We start from the raw sequence: 25,992 nt of genomic DNA on the forward strand, positions 1-25,992 counted from the left end.
ACGGCTGGAAATGGGCGGGATTGTCAGGCACTTTTTGTACTGTAGGTGGAATTCAGTGGGGAGCTTTGCGGTTTGACGAAAGCAAGATGCTTTGCCACCACGTGGTTTTGAGGAGGAGCCGCCTGCTAATCGGCAGCATGGCCGCCCGTAGGGCAGCGCATGGGTTTAACTTCCTCCCGGTGAAAGAGGCGGGCTGCTGTTTCTCGTATCCAAAGGAGAGAATTCCAGCTGCTTGTGGAGAGCTCAGCTAGGTATTGATTTCCAGATCTAAAACAACTGCATGGTAAGATGTGCTACGTTAGGAGCAAAGTCGAGTACATCCTTCTGTCATAAGGTCGTATCCTGCTTCTGCGTAGTTTCCATCGCCAAATATTGTTTTAACTGCTTAGAAGGAGTGCTATATGCTTTTTCTAGAATGTGGTTGGATTCTTATGACTACCTTAAATACGTTGCGATTGTTTGGAAAGATTTTGGTTCAGATTCTTCGCCTTTTTCATTTTATGCTTCCTTGTTGAAATTTGAACTTGGAGAAGAGCTATGTTGCCTTCATAAACTTATTGGAAGAATAAAATGTTCAAATGTTTTGAAATAATAAAAAATAAAATAAAAAATTAGGGAGTCCTAGCCTGGAATTCTCAGAGAAACTTTGTTGAGCATAGCAGTAAAAGAGCAACAGAAGTGATGCCAGAACCGTAAATCATATTTTTACAATAATTGGTATAATATGAAAATAATTGCCATTACAAAAATATTGAATATGCCCACTGTTAATGATGAATTGTTTCTTATACAGTATTCATTAAATGTGGATGATTCTGTTTTTATGCCAATCATTGCAATATTAACAAAAGTGAAAACCTGCCTCTCTAGGGCCATTAATTCCCTAGTATTTCCTAACTTTTTCTAGAGTTACCCAGCCATCATTTAGGAATATCATGCCTATCCACATTACTGTTATTTTGATGCAATAATGGTTCAATGACTCTAAAAGATGCTTTAAGTCATTAGTAAGGAAATGGCCAAGGTAATGTCTTTCTCTTGCTTCTCTTAATTATGTTAAATATCTCATGCTCTTAATACTAGAGCAGTGGCTTGCTGGTTGAGGAATTCTGGGAGTTGAAGTCCACACATTTTAAAGTTGCTAAGGTTGAGAAACACTTTACTAGAGCTATGCATCATTCTGAATTTCTAGACTAGCAGCCATCTGCAATTCTTTAAACCAGCCATGCTTTAATGATGCCTCATTTTAAAGATTTCATTTCAAAAAATAAAAGTAATTGTGATGGAATTTGCACTTCCTCCATCCAGTAGTGAGATTATCTCCTTTGGTGATGACTTCTTAGAGTTCACTTCAGCCAAGCAAATCTGGTTTAAATGCACATTTCTGGATATAAGCTCCATTTGCACAACATGGAAAGTCAGGTTAGTTTTAAATCTGGCAAACCATTCAAATCTGAACCTTATATAAAGTTGTAGTTAAAGTGAAGTGGGGTAACACTTCCTATCTCCATCCTCCACGGTTGTTATTGGTTTGTGTCAGCCCTTCAAAATAAACCAGGTCAGGAAAGTTATTTTATTGTTGTAAGGTATATTAATAGAATTTTGAAAGCCTATCGAAGTTTCTGTCTGTTCCATTTTATACTAAACAATATCAAAACACAATTATTTTGAGTTTCCTTCTCATGCTTCTTTCTATTTCTGGACAGTGTAATCTCTTCTCCAAGTCTCTCCTTGAATATCTCACTCCTTACTTCCCCCATGAATGGCTCTGTTGTACCTTCCCTAAGGTTAACTCTAAATCCCTTTATACCTCACTTGTCTTAATGCTGGCTTTTTAGGTAATTTGGATCCAGAAGAAGTATGTTTTTGGACTTGATCCTTTTCTGGCTAATGGACACAAAAATGCAAGGCTGGAGAAGATGGGAAAACAGGGCTGATCCAGTAGTGCCATCTGCTTCCGATTTGTTTTCAGTCCTCACCCAAAAATGAGGTGCATGGAATGGAAAACAGAGGTTTAGGAAGTTAAGTCTCCCCCCCCCCCATTTAAGTATCACAAATACTTTATTTCTTTTAAAAACTGGATGAGAAATAAAGCAGGAAAGGTGGCTGGGGTATTGTCCAACATGGGACAATCTTGCAAACAGGGTTGCCCTACATTTGCTGGATTGGATGGGAGTGAACAACTGGAGAAGTATTTCATTAATAGTCCTCATCACAGTAGGTTCCGTGTTTCCCATGCAAACCTGCTCTTAAGCTTTCTGAGTGGTGCTTCCATTTCTTTCTGGGAGCTGATACATGCTTTTCCTAAAGTCAGCCAAACTGTTGTAGGAATGGGGGAAATGCATTAATTAAGCAAAGGCTTAACTTCTTCCCAGTTCCTCAGAGTAGAACTACATTGAATATTCACGTAACCATTTTTTACTTTTACTTTAAAAATTCCATAAGAAAGGTTCATATTTTCAAATCTATTTTGCATTATAATTCTTATATTTGGTTTTAATTTGTTATGAGTTTTGTATTTTCAGTGTCAACCAGGGTTTTGAATTTCATTTTTTTTTCTTATGGTGGATGTTTTATTATATTAATATTTTTACTTTTTCTTGTATGTTACTTTGTAAGCAGTGGGAAGTCTGACTGATGCAGCACCGTACATGTTTAGTAAATAATGATAGTAATGCTAATGATGCTGGCAGTAAAAAATCCAGACGTAGCTCTTCATAACCAGAAGGGCTGTGTCCATTCATGGAGGAAAGTAGAATCCACCATAGGCTTCCATTTGGAATACCTAGGATGAGATGGGGGAACTGAGGGGCAGGGACATGGGAAAATAGCTGCATGTTGTGCATGGTTAGAGACCGTGACAATTTTGGCTAATTTCCAAATGAAGCTAAACTCTCCAAATTCCTCCTGACTGTTGTGCCAGAGGAATAGGAGGAAAACAAGGTGTGTGAATAATATAGTTTATTACAATACTTTTTATGGTTAGTCTGAATAAAGGTATCTTCTGTTTAATTATGGCTTGCTTGAAGCATTGGGGGGCTTGTTAATAAAAACATATCTTGGCAGACAAATATTTTATCGTTCTTTTTCTTCATACAGTCACTTCAAATTATATGGTAAAGAAAATGCAGTGTTTTATATCTCTAAGTAACCTCTCTTTTTCCTAATGCGTATTTGTGGCAATCAGAAATGAAGAAAGAAGCTCTAATGGTGGATGTCCTTAGAAGAAGCCCATCCAAATGACAAAAATGCTTTTCCTAAGACGTTTTCATCCATTTGCAACAAGATGTTATAACTATCAAACTTGGAGCAGTGATACTTTATTGAACAAACTAAATAACTTTACAGATGAACACCAGGTGTTCAGTCTTGTTGCAAAGAACAGAGCCAGACTCTCTGAGAAACACGTGAAAAGTGCAATTAAGAAACTTGTGCAAGTTCAGAAGAAGAGGCCTTGGTCCTCAGAAACTCTGGATCATATAAGAAGTCATTCCCAGTTTTTTGTACTTCGTATTTTAGCAGAAAACAAGATTGAATGTATGGATAATGAAGCATTAGTGGATGTGTTACGTGGTATACTCTGGTAAGTAGCATGAGCTTTAATTGTAATTGCAGCATTTATTGTCTGATTTTATTTTAAAAACTGAATTGCTGTTGTATACACCTAGAGGGATATCCTGTTTGTTGCACAGACAAGCTTATTACATACTAAAATGTGCTTATAGAATTGTATTTATAATTTTTTTAAAATGTTTCATCTAGGAATCATAAAAATCAGTGATACCACTTTCAAGTTACAACAGCTATAATAGGTTGTATTACAGTGTACTTTGCAAAACCTAAAAGAGCAAAACAGAGGTGTAATCAAGACAGAGTACAGAGCCCCACCCTCACCACAGAAAAGATCCATTTAAAAAATTGCCTCTTGCACTGGGGAAATGCTGCAGGAGTAAAATGAAACAAAACTCCAGCATCCCATTTTTTCCCTCAAGCATGTAGAATAAGAATATCAGCCATTGATGTTGATACTCGGCACAAGGCTAGATATGAACAGGTTTTATTACAGGCATTTGAATGTTACTCTGCGTATTTGAGTTTGCTAACAGAGAAACATTTTACAAATGGATTGGGAGGTTCAGAAATGGTCAAAGGTTATTTAAAAAAGTATATTTTGGAAAGAGGAAAGTAGCACCCTGTCCAATTTTGTGCGTTAATCCATTAGGAATAATACTTCATTGATTATCCGTAAGGCCATATCAGAATACAAGATGCAGAACAGTAATAAGACCATGTGTAACAAAATAGTGTAAAAGGCCAGTTTTCAGTACAGCTAGTAAGTTGCAATTTGTTGTTCTCAATATATAGATTTATTTAACTCTAAAATATCTGTGCAGAGCTGTTTGGCTCATTCTTTTTTCCTTCTGAAGGTTCGGAGTTGAGGCCCATGATTCACTGGTAGAAGAGCTGGTTGTAGAAGGCTGGAAGCGATTGAAAGAGCAAGTATACTTTTTATCTGTTTATTCCTTTTCCTATTAATTGAAAATTTAATATTTCATGCTTAGAATAAATCTCACAAAATTAGGATTAGCAACAATATTTTTTATCCTTTCTCTTGCCTCTCTTGTCTCTTTTCTTAGAACTTTGGAATCTCAAATTGTGATTTAAGATAAATTTGCATGGATCATTATATTGAAAGTAGAAACTATAAATATATCATTTAGAATATATCATTATAGCTATTGATTCAAGATAAACCATGAGTAGCTTTAGACTGCAATTCTGAATTCTCTATTCACTCATTGGAGTTCGTCCAAACTGAATGTGTGAACAAGGAGAGCAAACAAGAGTTTGCTGGTGGAGTTCAGTGGGAGGAAGATACAAAGAAGGGAACAGGGTGACCAGCTGCTCATTCTGAGGGACCGTATACTCAACTGTGAGGGGTAAAAAGCTCATATCCTCAATAGCTACTGATTGAGAAGGATGTGCCCTGATGGCTGCTGATCGTCAATTGTGAGTGACTAGTTCCTGGAGTAAGTGGAAACTGTAAGAAGAATATAAGGCAATCAGATGCTTCATTCATAGTCCTGTGCATTTTGAAGCGCCTTTTCCAAATTAAATCTGAAGCATTGCACAGCCTTAAGTGCTAGAGGTATGCAGTATTTGGATCTGAAGCAGGAAGTGTACTTTGGATCCAGCTTTTTTTTTCCTTATTTGCTCTCATAGATGTTTATTCTGAAGGTGGGGTGAGAGGGCTATAGGGTAGGGAACAGGAAGTCCCTTTGAGGGAGCAGACATGAAAGGGGAATAAAATGGAAGGGCTGAAAAAAAAATGACGAACCATAGACAGACTAGACACAGAGACGAACAGGGAATATATTACATGTTTGACAGATAGATTCAGAGTTAAGGAGGAATAAAGATAAGGATTTGGAGAAATAAGACAACTAGATTATTTAAGTCTAGCAGAGTTAATGTGAATCACAGTATTTCTCTCCGCTATCTAAACAAATTCTAATAGTAGAATATGACACAAACAACAGAGTAGCACTCTCCAAATTGTTCAACAGACAAAATTTGTGTAGTTTGGTCTAGTGGTTAAGGCAACAGGCTAGAAACCAGGAGTCTGTGAGTTCTAGTCCTGCCTTAGGCACGAAAGCCAGCTGGGTGACCTTGGGCCAGTCCCTCTCTCTCAGCCCAACTCACCTCACAACGTGGTGGTTGTGGGGAAAATGGGAGGAGGAAGGAGTATTAAGTATGTTTGCCGCCTTGAGTTATTTATAAAAGGAATAAAGGCGGGATAAAAAATTAAATTAATTAAATTAAATTAAATTAAATTCATTTGCCAGCTATTCAAGTCAATATATCAGAGATACAGTATATCACAGCAGTTAATTCTCTCTTAACTTTATCTATATAGGAAAGAAAACTGTAACAATGTTTGAAGCCATAAAGTTTATTAAACAATCACTGTTGAATCTCTCCAAAGAAATTTGAGGGCACCTGGTCCAGTCTGGCACCCCGAAGTGATACAAAGAAATTATTTGAAGATTCAGTTCAAAAGACTGATTTGATAGAAAATCCTTATGGAACCACCTCTTCAGATCTCTGCAAGCACTGCTGTTTTTTCTAGATTAGTGGAGGGATTCCAGCCAAATGTAGAACTTGATTGGGTCAAAACTGTCCAATTCATGGCACTCCTTCATCTCCCTTTGCAGGTCCCTCCTGTTATCTCAGAACGCAAAAATGTTTGCCTGCAAAACCAACACTTCTCCACAGAAAGAAATAGAAGCTAGTGGTTTCCTTCCTTGCAGAACACAGTCCATCTGTTTGTCTGCAGTAAACACAACACAAATACTTTGCAATCCGAGCATCTAGCTAAATGGGAGGAATAAGGAAATGTGCAGCCTTCAGAGCCAGGCTTGCATTTTAAACTGATCTTTGAAAAAAGTGGAGGTGGGGGGGGTCACAGTAAAATTAATTTAGAATTTTGCCACAAAATGACAGTGGCAGGTTAACTCTGGAAGTCAGAGGTAAGCCAGGAATTGCAAGCTGTGGAGAAAGTTGGAGGATCAAGGAAAGCATTACCACAGTAGACCTCAACTAAAAGAAATATTGCCTTCCAGGAAAGGGGAACATTTAAAGATGTCATGGCACTGAAGGATCTGGCAAACAGGTTGTTTTACCAGGGGAAAGCTGTATATTTTTTTCTTTTTTTAATAGTAATTTTATTGAGCATTATAATTAAAAAGATAAGAATTAATACAAACTAAAGAAGCAAAGAATAAAAAGTAGAAAGTGCAGAAAAGAAAGAAAGATATGTTTGTGTGTGTCTATAAAGAAATAACTTCCCCCTTCATAACAACAAGTATAAACAATTTCAGTAACTTAGCACCTTCTCTTAAAATACAACAAATGATCTCTTCTTCCCATATCCCTAATCTAATAACAAATCTTTAAAGCCTCATCAAAGTCCTGGTCAGCAAAAGTCCATTAAGGGTTACCAGAGATAACAACATAATTATTTTAACCTTGATCAAATAAACCAGCTTTATATTCCTTCCTTTTACTTTTAACAATCTTGAATGTTTTATATTCCATTTACTTTTAACAATCTTGATCCTTAATTCCCCTCAAATAAAGTGGAGAAATACTGAAAATTGTCCTAATGTGTATATACTTACTGTATGTAGAGCTTTGGCACAATAACAGTATTTTCTTTGGTATCCTCAGACTGAGTCCACCTCTGCTATCTAAATTTGCATTGTGTGTGCATGATCAACATCTGCATCATAGTCCACTCATGGGTGAAATAGCTGATGTGGTAGATAAGAATTTGGATTCCATACAGGATTCAAGGTAATTGTGGTTTAATAAATATTCCAGACACAGATTCATGAGTTCTTTTGAGATTAAATGGAGGGAATAAATAAGGGATGCATGCCCCCAGTGTTCCAATGAACCCAGCTTTGGGTGTGTAGTGCATAGATCTTAAAAGAGCCTAAACTTCAGTTAAATCCTCTGTGTATTCCTCACCTCTATCTTATTTTAGAACTGATGTATAATTGAACACGCCCTGTTGTGGACACAACATAGTTTGGGGTTTATAAATGATGCCTGAAGCATTTCCAAAGTGTAGTTTAAAAAGTTATTCTTAAAATATGAGTTAATGTCCCTATTCATTGATTGGTGGGGTTATTTTAAATGGCTAAGGATTCACTTGCTTTTTAATTGGGAATGGCTGATGTTATAAGTGCGAGAATTATACAAAGGAATTATGTGGCCCTGGTTTTCTTACAGCTCTTTGGGAATGTAATTAGCTTGCTGAATCTTAAATGATTAGTCAGCTGGATGTTGTTTCTAGAATCTTGCATCCTAAGCCTACCTGTATGTAACTTGCCTGTAAATCAGTGGTATTACTTCAGTGGCAGAGATGCAGCTGAGACTAAGATAGCCTTGTGATTTAAGTAGGAATACATTGGTTTACAAATCAATCCCTTATAGCACACATACCTATTCAGAAGGAAGCCCCTTCGGATAAACACAGTGAGGCTTAATCTGAACGGAGCAGCCTTAGCTACTGTCCCGCTTGAGCTTAAGTGTGTACTTCATGATTTCAGTTGTTTTGCCTGCAAGCACTGCAGTCGTCATAACAATGACAAATAATTAGGCAGAGGTTTTTTTTTTTTTTTTTACAGAAGAACGGCATTGCTGAAATGCAGAAACATTCTTTATTGTGTAACATTTGTGTGCTCCCAATTGCAAGTAGATACTTAATATAGATGCTTTAGTATATCCTGTTAAAAATCACCCTCTCTTTCCTTTTTTACTTCAATGCCATCTTAAGCATTGTTAGCTTTCCTGATGAAATTAATAAGCGTAGCGTTTTAAAAATGTTTTTAGGGCCTTGTCAGTTGTAATGAACTGCATATCTTCTGTTATCTCGCGGAATTTACAAAACCGGTTAATAGAAAAGGCGGGAGTCTTGTGCGAAAGAACAAACATCTCGGTGAATGATGCCAGGCGATTTGTACAGTTTCTCCGGAATGTCAATTTTCTGCATTGGCCGCTGCTGAAAAAATGTAACAGAATTTTTGTCCAGCGTTCAAACGAACTACGTGTTGAGGACTTTTCTATCATTCTTGGACTCTACCAGAATCTGCAATTCAACAACACTGAATTTAAATTACTTGCCAAACAAAAGCTGATGGAAATGAAGGATAATTGCAATAGTCGGTTGAATGTTACACAGTTGTTTAGTACTCTTGCACCCATGGCCCAGCCAGAGATCCAAAAAGAGTAAGTGTTTTTGTTGTCTTGCTGATTTATTTGTGAGTTTTCTTTTAAAGGGTTATGAAATTGTTTGAAATTGTGAGTGGCCTACATGTATGTGCACTGTTGCTATTAAGGGGTTATTTCCTCGTAAATACAGACTGTAATCCAGGAAATCAAAACGTTATGGGTCAGTGAATGATCTTCAGAGGGACAAAGAGTAAGGGAACCCACCTAACCAAAAACACAAAGTAAAATAACAACAGGGTCAAGTAAATATAAATATGGTCGGCCACAAGTTAAGGTATACAAACTATTTAGTAATATTTTATATAGAATTATAAAAGCATACATAAAATACAACGAAAAGGCCCCAAACTGCCAACATGTATAAACCAATAAACAGACACAAAAATTCCAACTGGAATGCTCACTAACAGATATAATGTACGCATTTTGGCTTATTAGCCTTCATCAGTAGTTAGAAGCATAACTAACAAACAATGTAGTTCTGGGCAAGTTAATATCAAGATAGTCAAGCTGTGATAATAATAAAAAAATAAGCAAAGAGAATTGTTGAAATTATCATATAGCTGGAGGATATTAAAGCCATTTAAATGATTATTGTAAATACAGATTACATAAAAATGCACTTCCTGAAGCAGTATGGTTACGTAATAACTTGATATAAGTTCTTAATAGGTAGACAACTTCAAACCTAAAAATATTACATACTCACAATTATACTTTACAAAAATTAGATGAAAATTAAAATTATAGTGGTAAGGAATTATGCTATTTAATTATTTTAACAAATACCTATAATTCAAGTGACCCTAACCCTGTAATGATTGCCTATTCTAAAACACTCTCAGACTCATGAGCAGGAATTCAAAGATATCTGATTTATTAAAGAATAGTATGCAGGATCACAAAGAAAGCTGAGAATGATAAAAGCGTGCCAAACGCAAACTAAAAACCCTCGGTGCAAATGAGATCCCTCTCCCCGCAGAATCTTCCCAAGCTCACAATCCCAGGTGCTCCTAACGGTTTCTGATGGTCTGCGGGAAAAGTCCTTGAACAGAGCACATAACCCAAACACATTCCATTGTAAGGAATTCAGATACAGAGCTTGGCACAAGGTTTCACAGCAGCTCCCTCCCAAACAGAAACGTGCGTCAGCGCCATGGCATGGGAAATGTTACAATGTACAGTGCACATTGAAACAGTGAACATGACAAACCCTAACCTGGGTTCAAGATGGGGACTACCTGTATGGAGGAGAAATGTGCTTCCCTTTCCCTTTCCCTTTCCCCTCCTCCTCCCCCTCCCTGAAAGGCCAATCCTCATGTGGTTCAGAGGCATTTTAAAATGTTTATTGAACTTCTCTGACTTCTTCCTCAAACCTAATGAGGGCTCTTAGATAATCACCAACAATGTGCAAAGAGATCTGTGCAGTTTTAGTCCTCTGAAGATCCTTTCAAAAACTGGAATATACTTCAGGAGTCATACTGAGAACAGTGTGATGCCGATACACGCCTTCAAGGAGTAGCACATGTCAGCATGATTCCGAGGACACCAGCAGTGCAGAACCAAAACAAAACGTCCCAATTTCTTCTTTTCCTTTTAAATCCAACTCAAATATTACTGTAAATTCAGCATTTGAAAAGCATTTCCACATGCAGATGTCACAAATGGTCACAAATCATGTGGAACTTTACTGTCCGTGTCTACAAGTATTTCTGCAGAAAGTCGTGGTTTGCATTGCTAATTTTTATAAACTTGTTATGACATGATAACACTGTCTCAGTTGGCTAAAAATTTGTGTTGGGGTGTGACAGTCACTTCCTATGGGATGAGTTGTTATGATGTGTCCATTTTTCACTCCTTGTTAATATATTACCTATTTGCTTGGAATATGCTAGACCAGTGTTTCTCAACCTTGGGAACTTTAAGATGTGTGGACTTCAACTCCCAGAATTCCCCAGCCAGGTTGAGAAACGGGTTGGTTTCTCCATTTCCTCTCATATGTACCATTATGATGGTAGAAGAGATGGGAGACTGTCAGGGGATACCAGGGCTGTAGGCTAGACTAGGAAGTAAAGCACATGCATATACACACATATAGAAAAAGTCGGTGGCAAATAGTTCATATTGCTTTCAACTCAAAATCACTGGTAAACCTTGACTTGAAGATTTCACCTTTTTTCTTTTACTTGCCATTGAAAATTAACTACATTATTTGTCTGAACTCTTATACTTTTTAATGGCTTTCAGAATATTTCCTTTGTAAAATTTGTTCCATTTTGATTACCATCCTTCCATTTTCCTTTCTTTTTTTTTAAAAAAAGAAAGAATGATGGACTCTTTCAATGCTCAGGTAGGTTCTCTATCAGAAACATGTGCGTATATAAATACATATGTGTATATTTCTTTTTAGGTTAATTGAAAAGGTTCTACTAATCTCAGATGATTTTGATCGATACCAAACATTAGTAGTGGCGGAAAGAATGCAAGAAATGAAATACAGAAATCCACAACTGATTCAAAAGTAACCTTTTAATACAATATAGCAATGCTATTCACATTTTAAGTAACACTTTTTTGTGTGTGAGCAACTGTTCTATATTGTGAGAATACCTTCATATGTTTCTGTTCTAAGTTGTTTCTTAACATCGTTGGAATTTTTGAAGTTTATCATAAAACTTTCCTTGTCTCCTTGAGTTTTAAATGTAGAATATTTATCTTCAAATAATTCTAGAGATAAAACTGATTTCTTTTTTAAGGAAAACACAGTTCTATTACAGGTAGTCCTCGTTTAGCGACACAATTGGGACCAGCAACTTGGTCATTAAGTGAAGCAGTTGCTAAGTGAAAAATCATGTGATGGGCTGTGCTTACGATTTTACACAGGAGAACGCATACTAACTGTAATGGTGAACATGTGATTGAGAGAGAGAGACGCAGCAGAGGTCGTAAATACAGGAATTGGTCATAAAATTACTTTTTCATCACCGTCATAACAGCGAATGGCCACTGTCCAAGGCAGTCACTAAGCGAGGGCTACCTGTATAGGTTGAAACAGGTAAAAATTGTATAAAAAAATTAAAAAGTTAGTTTAGTGTGGCATAGCATCCACACAATCCAAGTAACCAGGCTTGTTCAGTAATTGCTTTACTAACCCATAAGTAAGAATTGATTGAGCTCAGTGGCTTCTTCAAAAGTTTACCTTTTCTGTTCCTCCTTACCCAATATTGTTCATATCTTACGTTTGACAGATGATAATGAACTTCTCTCCCAAGTTGTAAAACATGCTTATACCGAGAATATAAACTTTCTGAGAGAGATTTACATATTCAGAATAATTCTCCCAATATCTGTGCTGTGTTTTCATTAATAGGTTTTTCTGTCACTTTCTGGAGATCTCCTTATTCAAGAACATAATAAGGAATGTACAACTCTTAACACCCCTCATTTTATGGTCTTTCCTGACTTTGAAGTCCAATGATACAGGGTCATTAGAGACCAGGGTCAGAGTCAGGGTGAAGAATATAGGATGCTTTCTGTTATATTAGCTGTTACTTTTTTTTTCCTGGAGCCCTTTTTATGTCATTGGTCTGTGACCAGCTGCTTTTTCTTGCAGATTTGTGTTATTTGTTTCACTAAAATTCTCCTCTAAATGAATTATGTCACACTTAATTAAGTGTGGCACAATTATCTCCATCACATTTACTCACTGTCCAGAACAGAACAGGAGAAATACCTATAATTTCTTTAGTCTAGGAATAATTTAAGCAACATATCAAATATTTTTGCACTGTACATTATGCTACATAGTATATAAATGTATTTCTTAGAAGCAAGAACTTGCAATCAGCTAGACATGCTTAGGATCATGCTGTAGTTTATTACAGTAAATCTAAGGAATCATTTTGATTTTGTGTGTGTGTGTATTCTGGTTTGGAAATAAATTTGTAGTACTTGTACATTGCGTAGTCTATCACAATACCTAATAGTAAACCTAAGTGAAGGATGGTGCATAAATGAGCAAAGAGCTTTTGCTTCTAATTTTTATCTTAGTCCCTATTAAAAATGCAGATCACAACTGTGGAGGTAGAGGGCTTAATCGTTATTGTTTATTTAAGATTCATTAACATTCTAGATTGAAACTTTATGCTGAAATGTGTATTTTTTTGGGTTTCAGGATTGTCTCTCTCCTTCACAAACATTTGGATATGTATAGAGCATTTGAGCTCCTCAGAGTGACAAATGTGCTAGCCATGCTGCGTTGGCCCAAATCTGACATATATTCCAAATTACAACAATTGTCAATCTGGTAAGAAGGTACATTTTTTTTCAGCATATATAATTTCTCAAGCTTGCAGTTTATTAACCCATTACATTTATATTCATGCTTTGTTTCATGCTGGAATCCTAAATTTAATTGCTTTTAGCCTCTAAAGGGAAAAAGCACTAGCCAAATGCAAATTAAAAAAAATATGCAAACAGCAAAATAAAAAATTAACCAAATGAAAATCTAAGAATTATAAAAACTTGAAAGACGGGATCGGAGCATTAGAAGGATGTAGGGGAGCATAAATGGTGAGTGCATGGAGTCATTTGCTCAGACCTTCCGTGAAGCCTAGATAGCACAGCTGAGCACTGATGAAATACGGGTCTGCTTTTAAAGAAGTGACAGAACTGCATAGATCTGTAAATTAAATGCAGCTTTGCAAACAGGTTCACAGAACACTTGATCTGTAAGTGTTTATTAGCTCATCAGCTGACTCATACAATATTTGGAAAGTAAATTCTAATGTGCAAAGAACATAAGCACTGGAGGATTTGGGTCATAATAATTGTGGTGGCAGCTATTTGAAAATTAAGGGTGAAGATTTTGGACTCAGTTTCTCCTGTTTCCAACTTTCAATGCATGCTGTATTTCTGTATCAGTGCAGGGTCTCACCTGGAATGTTCTGGTTGAGCATCCAAGTGTTTATTATGTGCAAACCACTTTCCATTCCATGCAGGCCCCTGAATCATTTTTGTTCTAAGTGAGTGGCATCTAGCTAATGTCCCTCTAGACCAACAACTGAAGCGCAGCTTCTTGGCAGTTGAAAATGGTTTCTGTCCCCTTTCTCCTGTGGGGTGGTTTCCATTGACAGAAGGACATAACTTAGATACCATCTCTATCTCCCTCTTTTATTATCTGTTTTCATTAAGAGTGCAATTTGAATTAGTTAATGTATTGCTTTTAATATAATGATAAAAAAACGTTTAGGACAACTTTAAAGAGATGGTTGTCTATAGAATGTGTCCTTCATTTGTAAAATTATGTTCAGAACAAAATATATGCATCATCTAAAAATAAAGGGCATATGCTTATTCAGACAAATTGTTTTTACCTTTATGAAGTGTAATAGATACGTTAATCAAATCCTTAGCTAAATTCATAGGATTGATGGTTTAAATTAACTAATCAAAGTTTAATACTTAACTACAAAATTAATACAGTTGCTAAACCTGTTACTTTTTTTTGTTCTTTGTGTCCAGTTTTCTGTCATTATAGTTGTGAGAGTGGTCCTCAGCACATTTTAATAAGTACACATGTGATCTAGCTGAAAATCCTATGTAGTACAAACATATGTGGTGCAAATATATACATTCATTTTTTATTAATAGATTTCTTTCAGTTTCTTTTATTTTATTAATGGATTTCTTTGTTTCAATTCCAGCCATTTACAAGTTAAAACAGTCCCCAATGATATTCTTGTGCTGGTTCATGTTCTTTCTAATCTGCCTTCTCCTTACATGGATGAAGCTGTAGTCGCTCGAATTGATGCTGTCATAACTCAGTGCAATCTGAGTCAACTCAATCGCGTTACCATAGTTCTCCTAAAATGGATGAAACATCACAACTCAAATCAGAAGACCCTCTCTGGACCATATGGGTCATTTTTGCAAAAAATTAACAGTTGTGCATTCCAGAGACTTGAGAAAATCAACGATTTGGATCTTTTGCTGATGGAATTAAGATACATACATGGGAAATGGTTTCAAGAAGTGCTTCTTGAGAAGACCATATTTGCTTTGCATCAGTTGAGAGATCAAATTACATGGTCAAATGTAGTAAAGTTTGCATCCTTCCTCATTGGAACCAACTACCGCTCTATACTGTTACTTGACAGAATAGCTGCTGTTGCCACTGAGCATATTGATAAGGTACAAATGAATATCATTGTTTCTCTCTCGAGTGTGATAAAATGTGCAGTGTGCAATGAGGGAAGGGCTGCAACTCCTCAACAGAGCATTTGCTGCTGGTTCAGTTGTGGCATCTGAATGAGGTCTAGGAAACACTGGAGAACCACTGCTAGTCATGCGAACAATGTGAGCTAGGTGGACAGAGGATATGATTTGTTAGAAGGTAGTGTCATACTGTATGTTTCCATGTTCCTGGTACAGTCTTTTAGTTCCAGCCATACAATACCATGCCACTTTATATTTCTGTGCCGCTCTTTTTCTACTTCCTCTTTTTTACTTGAATGAATTTGTAGTCACTTGAATGATCAGAGCTCCTCCTTTAAACCATGTTCAGTACAGATCATACATTTATTTTAAATGATTTAAAGTGTGTTCCTTCTAGTCCAGAAATACTGTATGTATATTTTGGGTTTACATCGTTACAGATTGTATATATCCATTATTTCTGCATCATACAATCTCATATTAATCTGACAATATGATTATTTGATTTTTTTTTTAAATACAAAAGTGTCAGGTTTCTCATTCAGGTGAAATCGGTGAAAACTGAATGTACAGTTTAATCTGAACTAGTCCCGATTTCTCAGTATTTTCATTTGGTGGTAGGAAAATATTTCCTGATAAAATGTAATTAGCAACTGGGATACACTTTCCTCTTGCTGGCACACTGCCATAACACACACACACAGACACAAAGACACACATGTATGTGTCTGTATGTACAGGAGTGCTTAAAAGTTTGTGAACCCTTTTGAATTTTCAATATTTCTCCATAAATATGACCTAAAATGTGATGTTTTCCACACAGGTCCTAAAGAGAAAGAGAAAGAAAACCCAATTAAACAAATAAGTCAAAAACATTGTGCTTGTTCATTTATTTTTTGAGGCAAATTGTCTAAAGCTACATATTTATATCTGCCAAAAGTATGTGAACCTTGGCTTTCAGTAACTGACGTGCCCCCCTTGGGCATCAATAACTGCAATTCAACATTTCCAATAACTGTTCTCAGGGCTGCAACTAAGGTTTGTGTCACCGGGGGCAAACATAGATTCCGTGCCCATTTTGCCCCCCCCCCAGTGCTCATTTTGGCACCCCCCCAGCGTCCCCCCCCCAATTGCAGCCCTGACTGTTCATCAGTCCTGCTTATTGGCTTGGAGGAATTTTAGCCCATTCTTCCTTACAGAACAGCTTCAATTCAGGGATGTTGCTGGGCTTCCTTGTATAAACTGCCTGCTTCAGGTCCTCCCAAAACATTTCTCTAGGATTAAGGTCATGACTTTGATTTGGCCATTCCAGAACATTAATTTTAGCTTCAACCATTCTTTGGTCATACAACTTGTGAGTTTGGGGTCATTGTCTTGCTACATGACACTTTCTCCTGAGCTTCAGTTCACAGACATATACCCTGACACTTTTCTGCAGAATTTGCTGGTACAATTCAGAATTTGTAATTCCATCAACGATAGCAAGCCGTTCTGGTCCAGAGGCAGCAAAATATACATACCCAAAATATACATACATACATGGCCCAGACCATGATACTGCCACCACCATGTTTCACAGATGGGATAAGGTTCTTATGCTGGAATGCAGTGTTTGCCTTTTGCCAAACAACACTTTTCAAGCCCAAAGGTTATATTTTGATCTCATCTGTCCACAGAACATTCTTCCATTAGCCTTCTAACTTATCCACTTGGTCTTTCACAAATTGTAGATGGGCAGCAGTGTTCTTTTTGGAGAGTAGTGGCTTTCTGCTTGCAACCTTGCCACGCACACCATTGTTCAGTGTTCTCCTGATGGGGGTCTCATGAACACTGACATTCACCAATGCAAGAGAGGCCTTTAGTTACCCTGGGTTTCTTTGAGAGTATTACATGCCTTGCTGTTGGTATGATCTTGGTTGGTTGACCACTCCTGGGGAGGGTAACACTGGTGTTGAATTGTCTCCATTTGTACACAATCTGCCTAACAGTGGACTGGTGGAATCCAAACTCTTTGGAAATAGTTTTGTAGCCTTTTCCAGCTACACCTTCCACATACCTGTGTTGGGAAGATCAGACTTTGATAGTGAATACCCAGAATTCTCTTCTTTAAATAAAGCAGGACCTCTCACACTCCTGATTATCATCCCACTGACTGAAACATCTGCCTCTAATTTCCCCTTCAAATGAACTGATAATCCTAGAGGTTCACATTTTTGCCACACACAAATATGTAGCTTTGGATCATTTTCCTCAATAAGTAAATGAACCAAGATAATGTTTTGGACTCATTGGCTTAATTGGGTTCTCTTTATCTAGTTTTAGGACTTGTGTGAAGAACAGATCACGCTTTAGTTCTTATTTATGCAGAAATGTTGAAAATTCAAAAGAGTTCACAAACCTTTAAGCACTACTATACATACCTATCAGAAGCAACTCCAAAAAAGAGCAGGCCTGTGGAAAAATACTAAATTAATATTAATTGAATTAATAACTACTGATTAAAATTAGTTGCTTGGAAAATCATTTAATTATTTTTTAAAATTAATTGATTCCTCATTTGCATGTACCAACCATTCTCTGTCTTGCACATGAACTAATCTGATATACTGTAACATACAGCTATACCCACACACATATATAGGTAGTCCTCATTTAGTGACTGCCTCATCTAGTGAGTGTTCACAGTTACGATGGTGATGAAAAAGTAACTTTACAACCAATCCTCGCAATTACAACCTTCGCAGGTCAGTAAAGCAGAGGAAAGCTGAAGTAAGATCATAAGAACAAGTTGCGGTTTCACTTCGCAACTGCTTCACTTAATGACCAAGTTTCCAGTGACCCATTGTGGTCACTAAATGAGGACTGCCTGCTTATTTATTTATTTTCTATCCCGCCTTTATTATTTTTATAAATAACTCAAGGCAGCAAACATACCTAATACTCCTTCCTCCTCCTATTTTCCCCACAACAACATCCCTGTGAGGTGAGTTGGCCTGAGAGAGAGGGACTAGCCCAAAGTCACCCGCTGGCATTCAGAAATAGAAAAAAAAAGATAAAAACAGGATGGAGGTGGATTAATAAGAACTAAATGTACTGGGAAGGAAAGTAAAGAGAAAGGGGAGAACAAAACTGGATGGAGATGAGGGAAAGAAGCAACTGAATGGGGAGCGGGGGGAGAAATAAAATGCCTTGTTAAGCATTATAGAAAGGATTAAAATCCATCAGGCAACCAGCTGCTCCCATATCAGGCCCCTGTAGTCAAGCAGCTGTTTGCATCTCCTACCCAGTCACTTGTTTTCAATAAATGTTTCTCCTCCCTTCATTTACAAATTTCTATTAGGTAAAGAGGGAAATGAAATCAGAATTCAGCTTATGCTTGTTAGGGTAAAATTTCTGATTTAGGTTTATTTCTGAATTCAGATCTGAACCTAGGTGCCCAGGTTTTGCTGGTGGGTGGGATTCTGTTTATGAAACAAATTTCTATACCTGTTGCTTGAGGTGCCACATCTATAGTGAAACATACTTAGTTAAATCCTATATGGACTACTACAACATGGCCTTTGCCTTTGAAAAGTGCTGAGAATATTGCAAGCAAGCAAACAACTGGAACTGATTACAAAAGCATGTGAAAAGGATCTGACTCCCTCACGAAATTGCTTCCCGAGTTACCCATCTGTTTCAGAGCATAATTAAAAGTGCTAGTTGGAAGTATCAAGACTTAAAAGCCTTAGGACCAGAGTATTTGAAAGACTCCTCCCCTCTAAACCCTCCTGGGTTTGAAGAACTCTGGGAGAGGGCTGGGAGAGAGTTGGAACCTCAGATCCTGTTGCTTTCTGAATGATACGCAAAACTGGCGCAAACAGATGAGCTGATTTCTCCCATTTTCTTTTCTTTCTCTAGATTTATTATTCAGAAGTTCATTTCATTCTTGTTCTATTTTCTTTCTTTAATTATGATCCTCCTCAAGCTGAGAAATTATTTGAGGCTTGCATTAGATACATCAGCCTTCACTTGGGTAAGTTGATTATAGGCATGATTGTCAGATTACGTTTTTCCTGAGGTGGCAATTATCAACATGTAAAGAAAATGCAAAGTCAAACCATAAGCTTTTCTCGCTCTATTTCTTAAAAGGAAAGAAAACAAATATATGTCCTAGCCAGCTGTTTCATTGGTTTTCAGAGGGAGCATTCCAACTTCTGAAATGTTATTAGACAGAAAATTTAAAGAGCAGGCCATGATGTGGGCACTGTCCTTTTCTATAGCTTTCAAAAATAACCACAGTGCTAAGTAGAAATATAAGGGACGCCGTGGCGCTGCAGGTTAAACCACTGAGCTTGCCGATCGAAAGGTTGGCTGTTCGAATCCACGTGACGGGGTGAGCTCCCGTTGCTAGTCCCAGCTCCTGCCAACCTAGCAGTTTGAAAACATGCAAATGTGAGTAGATTAATAGGTACCGCTTCGGCGGGCAGGTAACGGCGTTCCGTTTAGTCATGCCGGCCACATGACCACGGAAGTGTCTACGGACAAACGCCGGCTCTTCGGCTTTGAAACGGAGATGAGCACCGCTCCCTAGAGTTGGGCACGACTGGACTTAATGTCAAGGGAAACCTTTACCTTTACCTTTAAGTAGAAATATACCTCTTGCTGATACAAATAATGGATTTTTAAGAGCATTTTATCTCGTTATTTTCTCTAAGGATGCTTACAAAGTTGCTCAGTTTTAGAAATGCGTTGCAAAAGTGCCATAAGCATAAATGCAAAACTTTTTAAGACATGACTTCAGGTGAAGAAGCAATCAGCTGGCAAGGACTGAGTGAACTAAGGGGAATATACATATTAAGTATGTTTTTTCTTACATAAGCTGTGTGGAGAGAATGTGGGTATAGAACCTGTTCTTCTCTCAAAAGTAATGTAAATATAAGGCCTTGCCCTATCGAGTGATATTTGCCATCATGCCCTTCCTTCCATGCTGCTTATTCAGTTGTGGAAAGACACCCAAGCAACATGATTGTACTGATGTTAGGCTCTTTACAAATAAATAAGTTTATTAACTTGTGCCATGTTGCCCCTTTTGTTGTATATAGTACAACTATGTTGAATGTATTTAAAACCTTTTTCAGCAACAGTAAGCCCCAATGCTGATGTATCTTTTAAAGGCCCATCTGTTATCTTGGCCTTCCTCCGTCATGAATTCCCAACTTCTTAATGGATTGCTTTGTTTCTAATCTCAAATGTTTTGGGATTAATTTAAACCATTTTGGGCATCTTTCAAATGAGGAGCAGTGCAAAAATACTTTTAATAAATAACCAAAAATATCTAAAGGGAAAGAAAAGAAAATGAAGGTGCTTTGATGTCATACAAAAAAATAAATTTATAGTTTGGAAAATGCATAGAGATCTCAGAATTGAGAAGAATGAAAAGTTAAATAGGACAGTTTCAGAACTGCTCTTTTTTGGCTCATTCTTTACATTCATTGATTGATTGTATGGCACCTAATCTTAATAACCCTTGGTAGCAACTAAAAACATTGATAAAATTAAAACAAAGCAATTCACAATAAGTAAGGCTGTGAAATATTTTATTTCTACTCCTGTCTAAACTTTTTAAAAATGCCAAGTATTTAGTTTTCAGGGAGCCAAATAATGTTAAGCAAGCAAATGTTCACAGATATATTCAATTTGTATACTTCTATGAGAGTTTGGAGTTCCTTTAGAAAGCTTATATTTCCTATCTGCTTTACCACTTCTAGAAAAACAAGGTTTTTAATAGTATGCATTAATGTATTTATTTTATACAGAACATCTTCAGGCTTCTCTTCTTGTATTGCTTGGTTTTGCTTTGGCTTCTGCTGGGTATTTTCCAGAGAATGTGATAAAGTCTATATTTAATATTGAATTCCTAACCAAGCTGGATGCTGAACTTCAAAGTAGGTGCTAATATCTGTTTTTTGACAGGTTTCAGAAATAATTCTTGAGTTTTTAAGAATGTACTCTCAGGCCTTGCTAAATTCTTAACTCTTGGGAAAGAAAGTTTAAAAGGCAACTCCAAGTAATGTACCTTTGTGCATTGACTTGATATTAAATTGTGTTAAACTTAGTGGGTTTTTGCTCCATCAGTAATTTCTACTCCTGTTTTTATTTAAGCCTTTTTTAAAATATTGTGTTGGTTAGTCTGGGGATAACCTATATTCCTAGGGTCTAAAAAATGGGCCAAAATAGTTTCTCCACTTCAGAGCTGGGTAGAATTTTATATTGGTTGGACCTGTTTTGTTTCCACCGAAGTGTACATTTCACCTACAGTTTTCCCTGTTTATAGATTTTTTTTTCCAATAAATCGTTATATCTCTGTATTAAAGAAATAGATTGTATTTCAACAATGTGAAAAATTAACCTGTAACAAAGGAAAGCTTCAAACTGCTGGTCATTTTGTATATCTGACCTTTAGGTGACTCCATGTTTATCCACTCATGGATAAATAGCTATTAAATGCTTCATGAATACATTCAGACAAAACCAACCAAATAATAAAAATCATTAAAGTGCTTTTTACTTTTGCTACATTTATTTAAGTGTAACTGCCTACACAGAGGGGCCATTACTAAGAATCTCCTTCAGAAGCAGACATGAAGTAAAACAAAATTGTATGAATTCAATATTTCCTGAATTGAACTTTTTAGAAATTGGTTCTGTTTTACTCTCAGTGTGTTTCTGATTCTTAAAAACAAGGTGCTAGTTGTTAATTTCTGTATTATATCTGTACATACCTATCACATTGAAGTAAGTAATGTGATGCTAATACATTTCTGTGAACTAGTTGTTTGCCTAAAAAAGTACCTCCTTTCTTTTTTATTTGTGGTTAATGCAATGTTATATTCCAAATGTTGCCTTGCTGTGCTTATTTTTTCTGGATTTTTTAAAAAATAGTTCTACCAAGGAAGGTTGCAAGGAAGACCATGCTTCAGCTGATGGAACTGAATCGAGCTGTCTGTTTGGAGTGCCCTGAGCTTCAGATTCCATGGTTTCATAAACGCTTCTGTGAGCAGCTGCAGGAAAAAAGTGAATATTTAAACTTTGGAAATGGCATCAGCATCATCAAGGCTACAATTCCTTTGAATAATTTTTTATAGAATTGGGTTTATTGCTACTTGGACATGGCAAACTTAGAAACTTTGCCTGCTGTGAAGTTAGATAAAGATCTCTTTTGTCATCTTGGATCTGCTTCCTTTGGAGAACTGTGATCTTTTCAAAAATGGGCAAGGATGGGTGGAAAGCCTCTGATAATACTTAGGCCTTGCCTCTGTGAAATAACAAATGGGGCTTTGTTCTTTCTTCTCTTCATTTCTAACTTTGTGCTCGTTTTCTTTGCTTTGTTTTTTTTTCCTAGAGACTGATTTGTCCAATCTATTGCAACAGCAGATATATATAATCCTTGGAGAAATCCTAGGAAGAAGCCATTTTGCCAGATGTTCTGTACTCACTTCTTATTACTATAGGATCGGTAGGTTATTTCAAAAACTGAGCATCATTTTAACATTAATTTTGTTTTATACACGCCTTGAGAGTTTTGTCTAAATGGTTATGATCATGTAGGTCCATGACATCCTTGATTTTAAAACCATACACATTTTTCACTTAAGAGCAATTCCTTGGCCTATGTCTAACCTTTCCTAGGACTCTGCAGCTGCGTATCCAGGCTAACCTAGAAGTTCCAGGCAGATGCTACATTCATGCTCCCAAATGCTCTGAAGCACCTTGTTGCCTTCAAACCTGAAGTACTGCACAGTCCTACTTTATAATATTCTAATAATGCAGAAGTACTACCCATTTGCAAATAGTAGTGACAGGGTTTGACTGTAGCTTCAAATTACTGATGGTCATTCATGTCTTTCAGATTTTGAATTTATTCTTGATAAAAACAGGAAACCCGTTCCATATACAGAGCAATATCTTGGTGTTGCTAATTTGGACAATACAGGTTGTGTTGAAGCTGGTCACTCCTATGGAAAGAGCGAGCTACCACCAGGATTTCAAAGGTGATCATGTATTTTTTGTGGTGCCCTAATGCAGGGTCATGAGGGTTTTAGCTAGACTTTCAATTCCAGGCAGTCCTCTAAGCAGGTGACAGCACATTGTATTTACAACTTCACTCAGTGATAATAAGAACAAAGATATTAATTAACCACGTGGCATTTTTACCTGTTCGTGTATTTATTCCATTTATATAGCTCCCCATCTCTCATATGTGACTGGGTGGCTTACACAATCAAATAACAGAAAAAAATAAACAATTATAAATAAACAACCAAAATAAAAACTATTTAAACAATTAAAACCATAAAACACAGTCTGCAGGAGAGTGCAATCCATACATTACTAACAGTATAACCAACGTGTAGGCTCCATATCTCCGCCAGATTCCCCAGCCATGGTGACAAAAACCTGTCTTCAGAGCCTTCCGAAAGACCAGCAGGGCTGGGGCCAGTCTAACCTCACAGGGGAATTGGTTTCCAAAAGGCAGGTGCTGTGGTAGAGAGGTCTGTCCTCCTGGGTCCTGTCTGCTGACACTCCTTTATTGACAGGACCTATGGGATGGGTAGATGTAACTGGGGAGAGTCAGTCCCTCAAATGACCCAATCCCATGCCATGTAGGGCGTTATAGGTCATTACCAGTACCTTGAATTGAACCTGGAAGCGAAACTGGCAGCCAGTGCAGCTCATGGAGCAGAGGTATAACGTGTCCTGATCCAGGAGCGCACAAAACTGCCCGTGCCACTACATTTTGCACCAGCTGCAGCTTCCGGATGCTCTCCAAGGGCAGCCCCATGTAGAGCACTTCACAGTAATCCATTCTGGAGGTGACCAGGGCATGAGTGACAGAGTAGAGCCTCCCGATCCAGGAATGGGCACAACTGGTGCAACCTCTGGTTTGAAGCTAGTTATATAAAAGTCTGCCACATTCACACGCAATTCACACAAGCACATAATATTATTGTATTATTTTCCAAATAATATAATTTAAATAAAATCAAAATACAATCCAAAGAAGACATATATACTCTAAATTGAACAGATCCCCATAGATTTAGCACTTATTATACATAAAATTCATAGCTGAATCAAATCTTTATTGAATAACGATGTATTGATGAGTTGCTAATGTATGAAATAAAAATAAATTGATTGCCAATAAAATTACAAAAAAATGATGTAAGGATCTTTTGGACAATTGGTCCATAAAGATAAGTCTTAAACCGTTTTATGTGCCATTCTGTCAGGGCCAGCCTCGTTCCGAATAAGACACAGACTCACTTAATAGGGATTAAGGATTTCCGGTTTATTGAAATGGTACTGACAGAGAGAAAAACGGGAATGGGGGTGCGGTGGTGAGGTGTCCTGTTTATACCCCTCTTGCGGGGTCCCGTGCTTCTCCACCCTCCATTGTCCCCATTCCCGTTGATGGGTTTCTTGATGGCTGTGTGGGTGTTTTCCCAGTTGCTGTCCTTGTCCTCTTGGTTCAGGTGTGTCCTCCAGGGCACCAGGTGCGGGTTATCGCTGCTTATCTGAAGTCCTTCTATTCATCTGCATGTGAGTCCATGGGTGTGGGTGCTTTGGGTGCTTGGTTTAAGCGTTGATTTGATTATCTGCTTCCTCTCTTTCTTAATGATCATGATCCACGTTGTGAGGCTCTTTGTGCCTTGCAACGGGGTCATGACACATTCACCAAGTGCCAGAGTATTGCAGGTAACCAAACTCGCCATCCAAAATTTCAGGTAAAAAGTAACTGAGGGTTTAGAATTAAAGCATATTATTATTTTAGCATAAACCAAGTCACAATGTTTTTGGTATTATTACATTTCCACCACATACAATAGTTTTTTATTCCTGTGATGAAATTTTTAAGATGAGAAATAATACTCACTGAAGACAGTTATAGATATTATGCTTTCTGATATTTATTTATTTTCTATCCTGCCTTTATTATTTTTATAAATAACTCAAGTCGGTAAACATACCTAATACTCATTCTGCCTCCCATTTTCCCCACAACAACCACCCTGTGAGGTGAGCTGGGCTGAGAGAAAGGGACTGGCCCAAGGTCACCCAGCCTTTCTTCTGTTATAAAAGATGGCATTACTGCTAAATTGTTGTTAAAATTAATTCAGAAGTTTTAATCAGATGCTAATTTTTAATAGCAGGCCAATGTTATAATTGTTGTAATTGTAAATTACGATTATAATTGTTATAATTATAATACAATTTTAACCAATTACAGAGAAAAATTTTGGGGGCTAATGTTAAAACAACAGATGTCATGAGTAGATAAAGTGATTATAAAATATTTACAAGTTTTATCTTTGCTTATATGAAAATAAATTTGAAATCGTATTTAATTCAGAATTGCTGTGGAATTCCTTGATTCAGAAGCTTTCTGCAAAAATTCAAATCACGTCAATGGAAATGTTGCCATTAAAAAGCGGCATTTGGAGATTCTTGGTTATCAAGTTGTTCAGGTATGGTGTCTCCTCTGTTTTGTAAAAGTTGAATAAAATTTCAAAATTTTCAGGGTAATATTTCATATAATAAATATTCAACCTCTTGCCCAAAGGCTGAAACCAACTTTAAAGAAACCACATACTAATACACTGAGGAAAGAGGAGGGGGTGGAATATTATTACATTTTAATAGTAGATTTCCATTTTAATCATAGACCTCTCTTTCAGATCCCTCACTATGAATGGAATTCCATGGAATTGTCATCCACTGAAGCAAAGATTGAATATTTAGAAAAGAAAATATTTGAAAAACTTTGATATCGTAATGTGAAAAAAATACAATGAATTTTTTTTTATATGGACTGTAACATTGAAAATTAATTATTTTCCGCCTTCAATAAAGTTATTTTTTTAAAATAGAGACCATTTATATTGCATCTGGAGGTACCCGTTTTTGGAATTGCAGGGCGCAAAGCGCATTGCC

At 36.9% G+C, this 25,992-nt stretch overlaps 1 protein-coding gene across 1 annotated transcript; it reads left to right on the forward strand.

Moving 5' to 3' along the window:
- The first annotated feature begins 124 nt into the window (after positions 1-124).
- On the forward strand, positions 125-25,938 carry FASTKD1 (FAST kinase domains 1). The gene is made up of 15 exons (XM_063318218.1): positions 125-283; positions 3,188-3,583; positions 4,428-4,496; positions 7,231-7,356; positions 8,401-8,796; positions 11,210-11,320; positions 12,974-13,105; positions 14,505-14,991; positions 18,916-19,030; positions 20,814-20,942; positions 21,940-22,071; positions 22,400-22,513; positions 22,907-23,048; positions 25,412-25,526; positions 25,737-25,938. The coding sequence occupies exons 2-15, from the start codon at positions 3,240-3,242 to the stop codon at positions 25,824-25,826; spliced, it is 2,502 nt and encodes an 833-aa protein (XP_063174288.1). The 5' UTR covers positions 125-283; positions 3,188-3,239; the 3' UTR covers positions 25,827-25,938.
- The last annotated feature ends 54 nt before the right edge of the window (positions 25,939-25,992 follow it).

The sequence above is a fragment of the Candoia aspera genome, chromosome 1 (genome assembly GCF_035149785.1).
Source record: "Candoia aspera isolate rCanAsp1 chromosome 1, rCanAsp1.hap2, whole genome shotgun sequence".
NCBI classification, from domain to species: Eukaryota; Metazoa; Chordata; class Lepidosauria; order Squamata; family Boidae; genus Candoia; species Candoia aspera.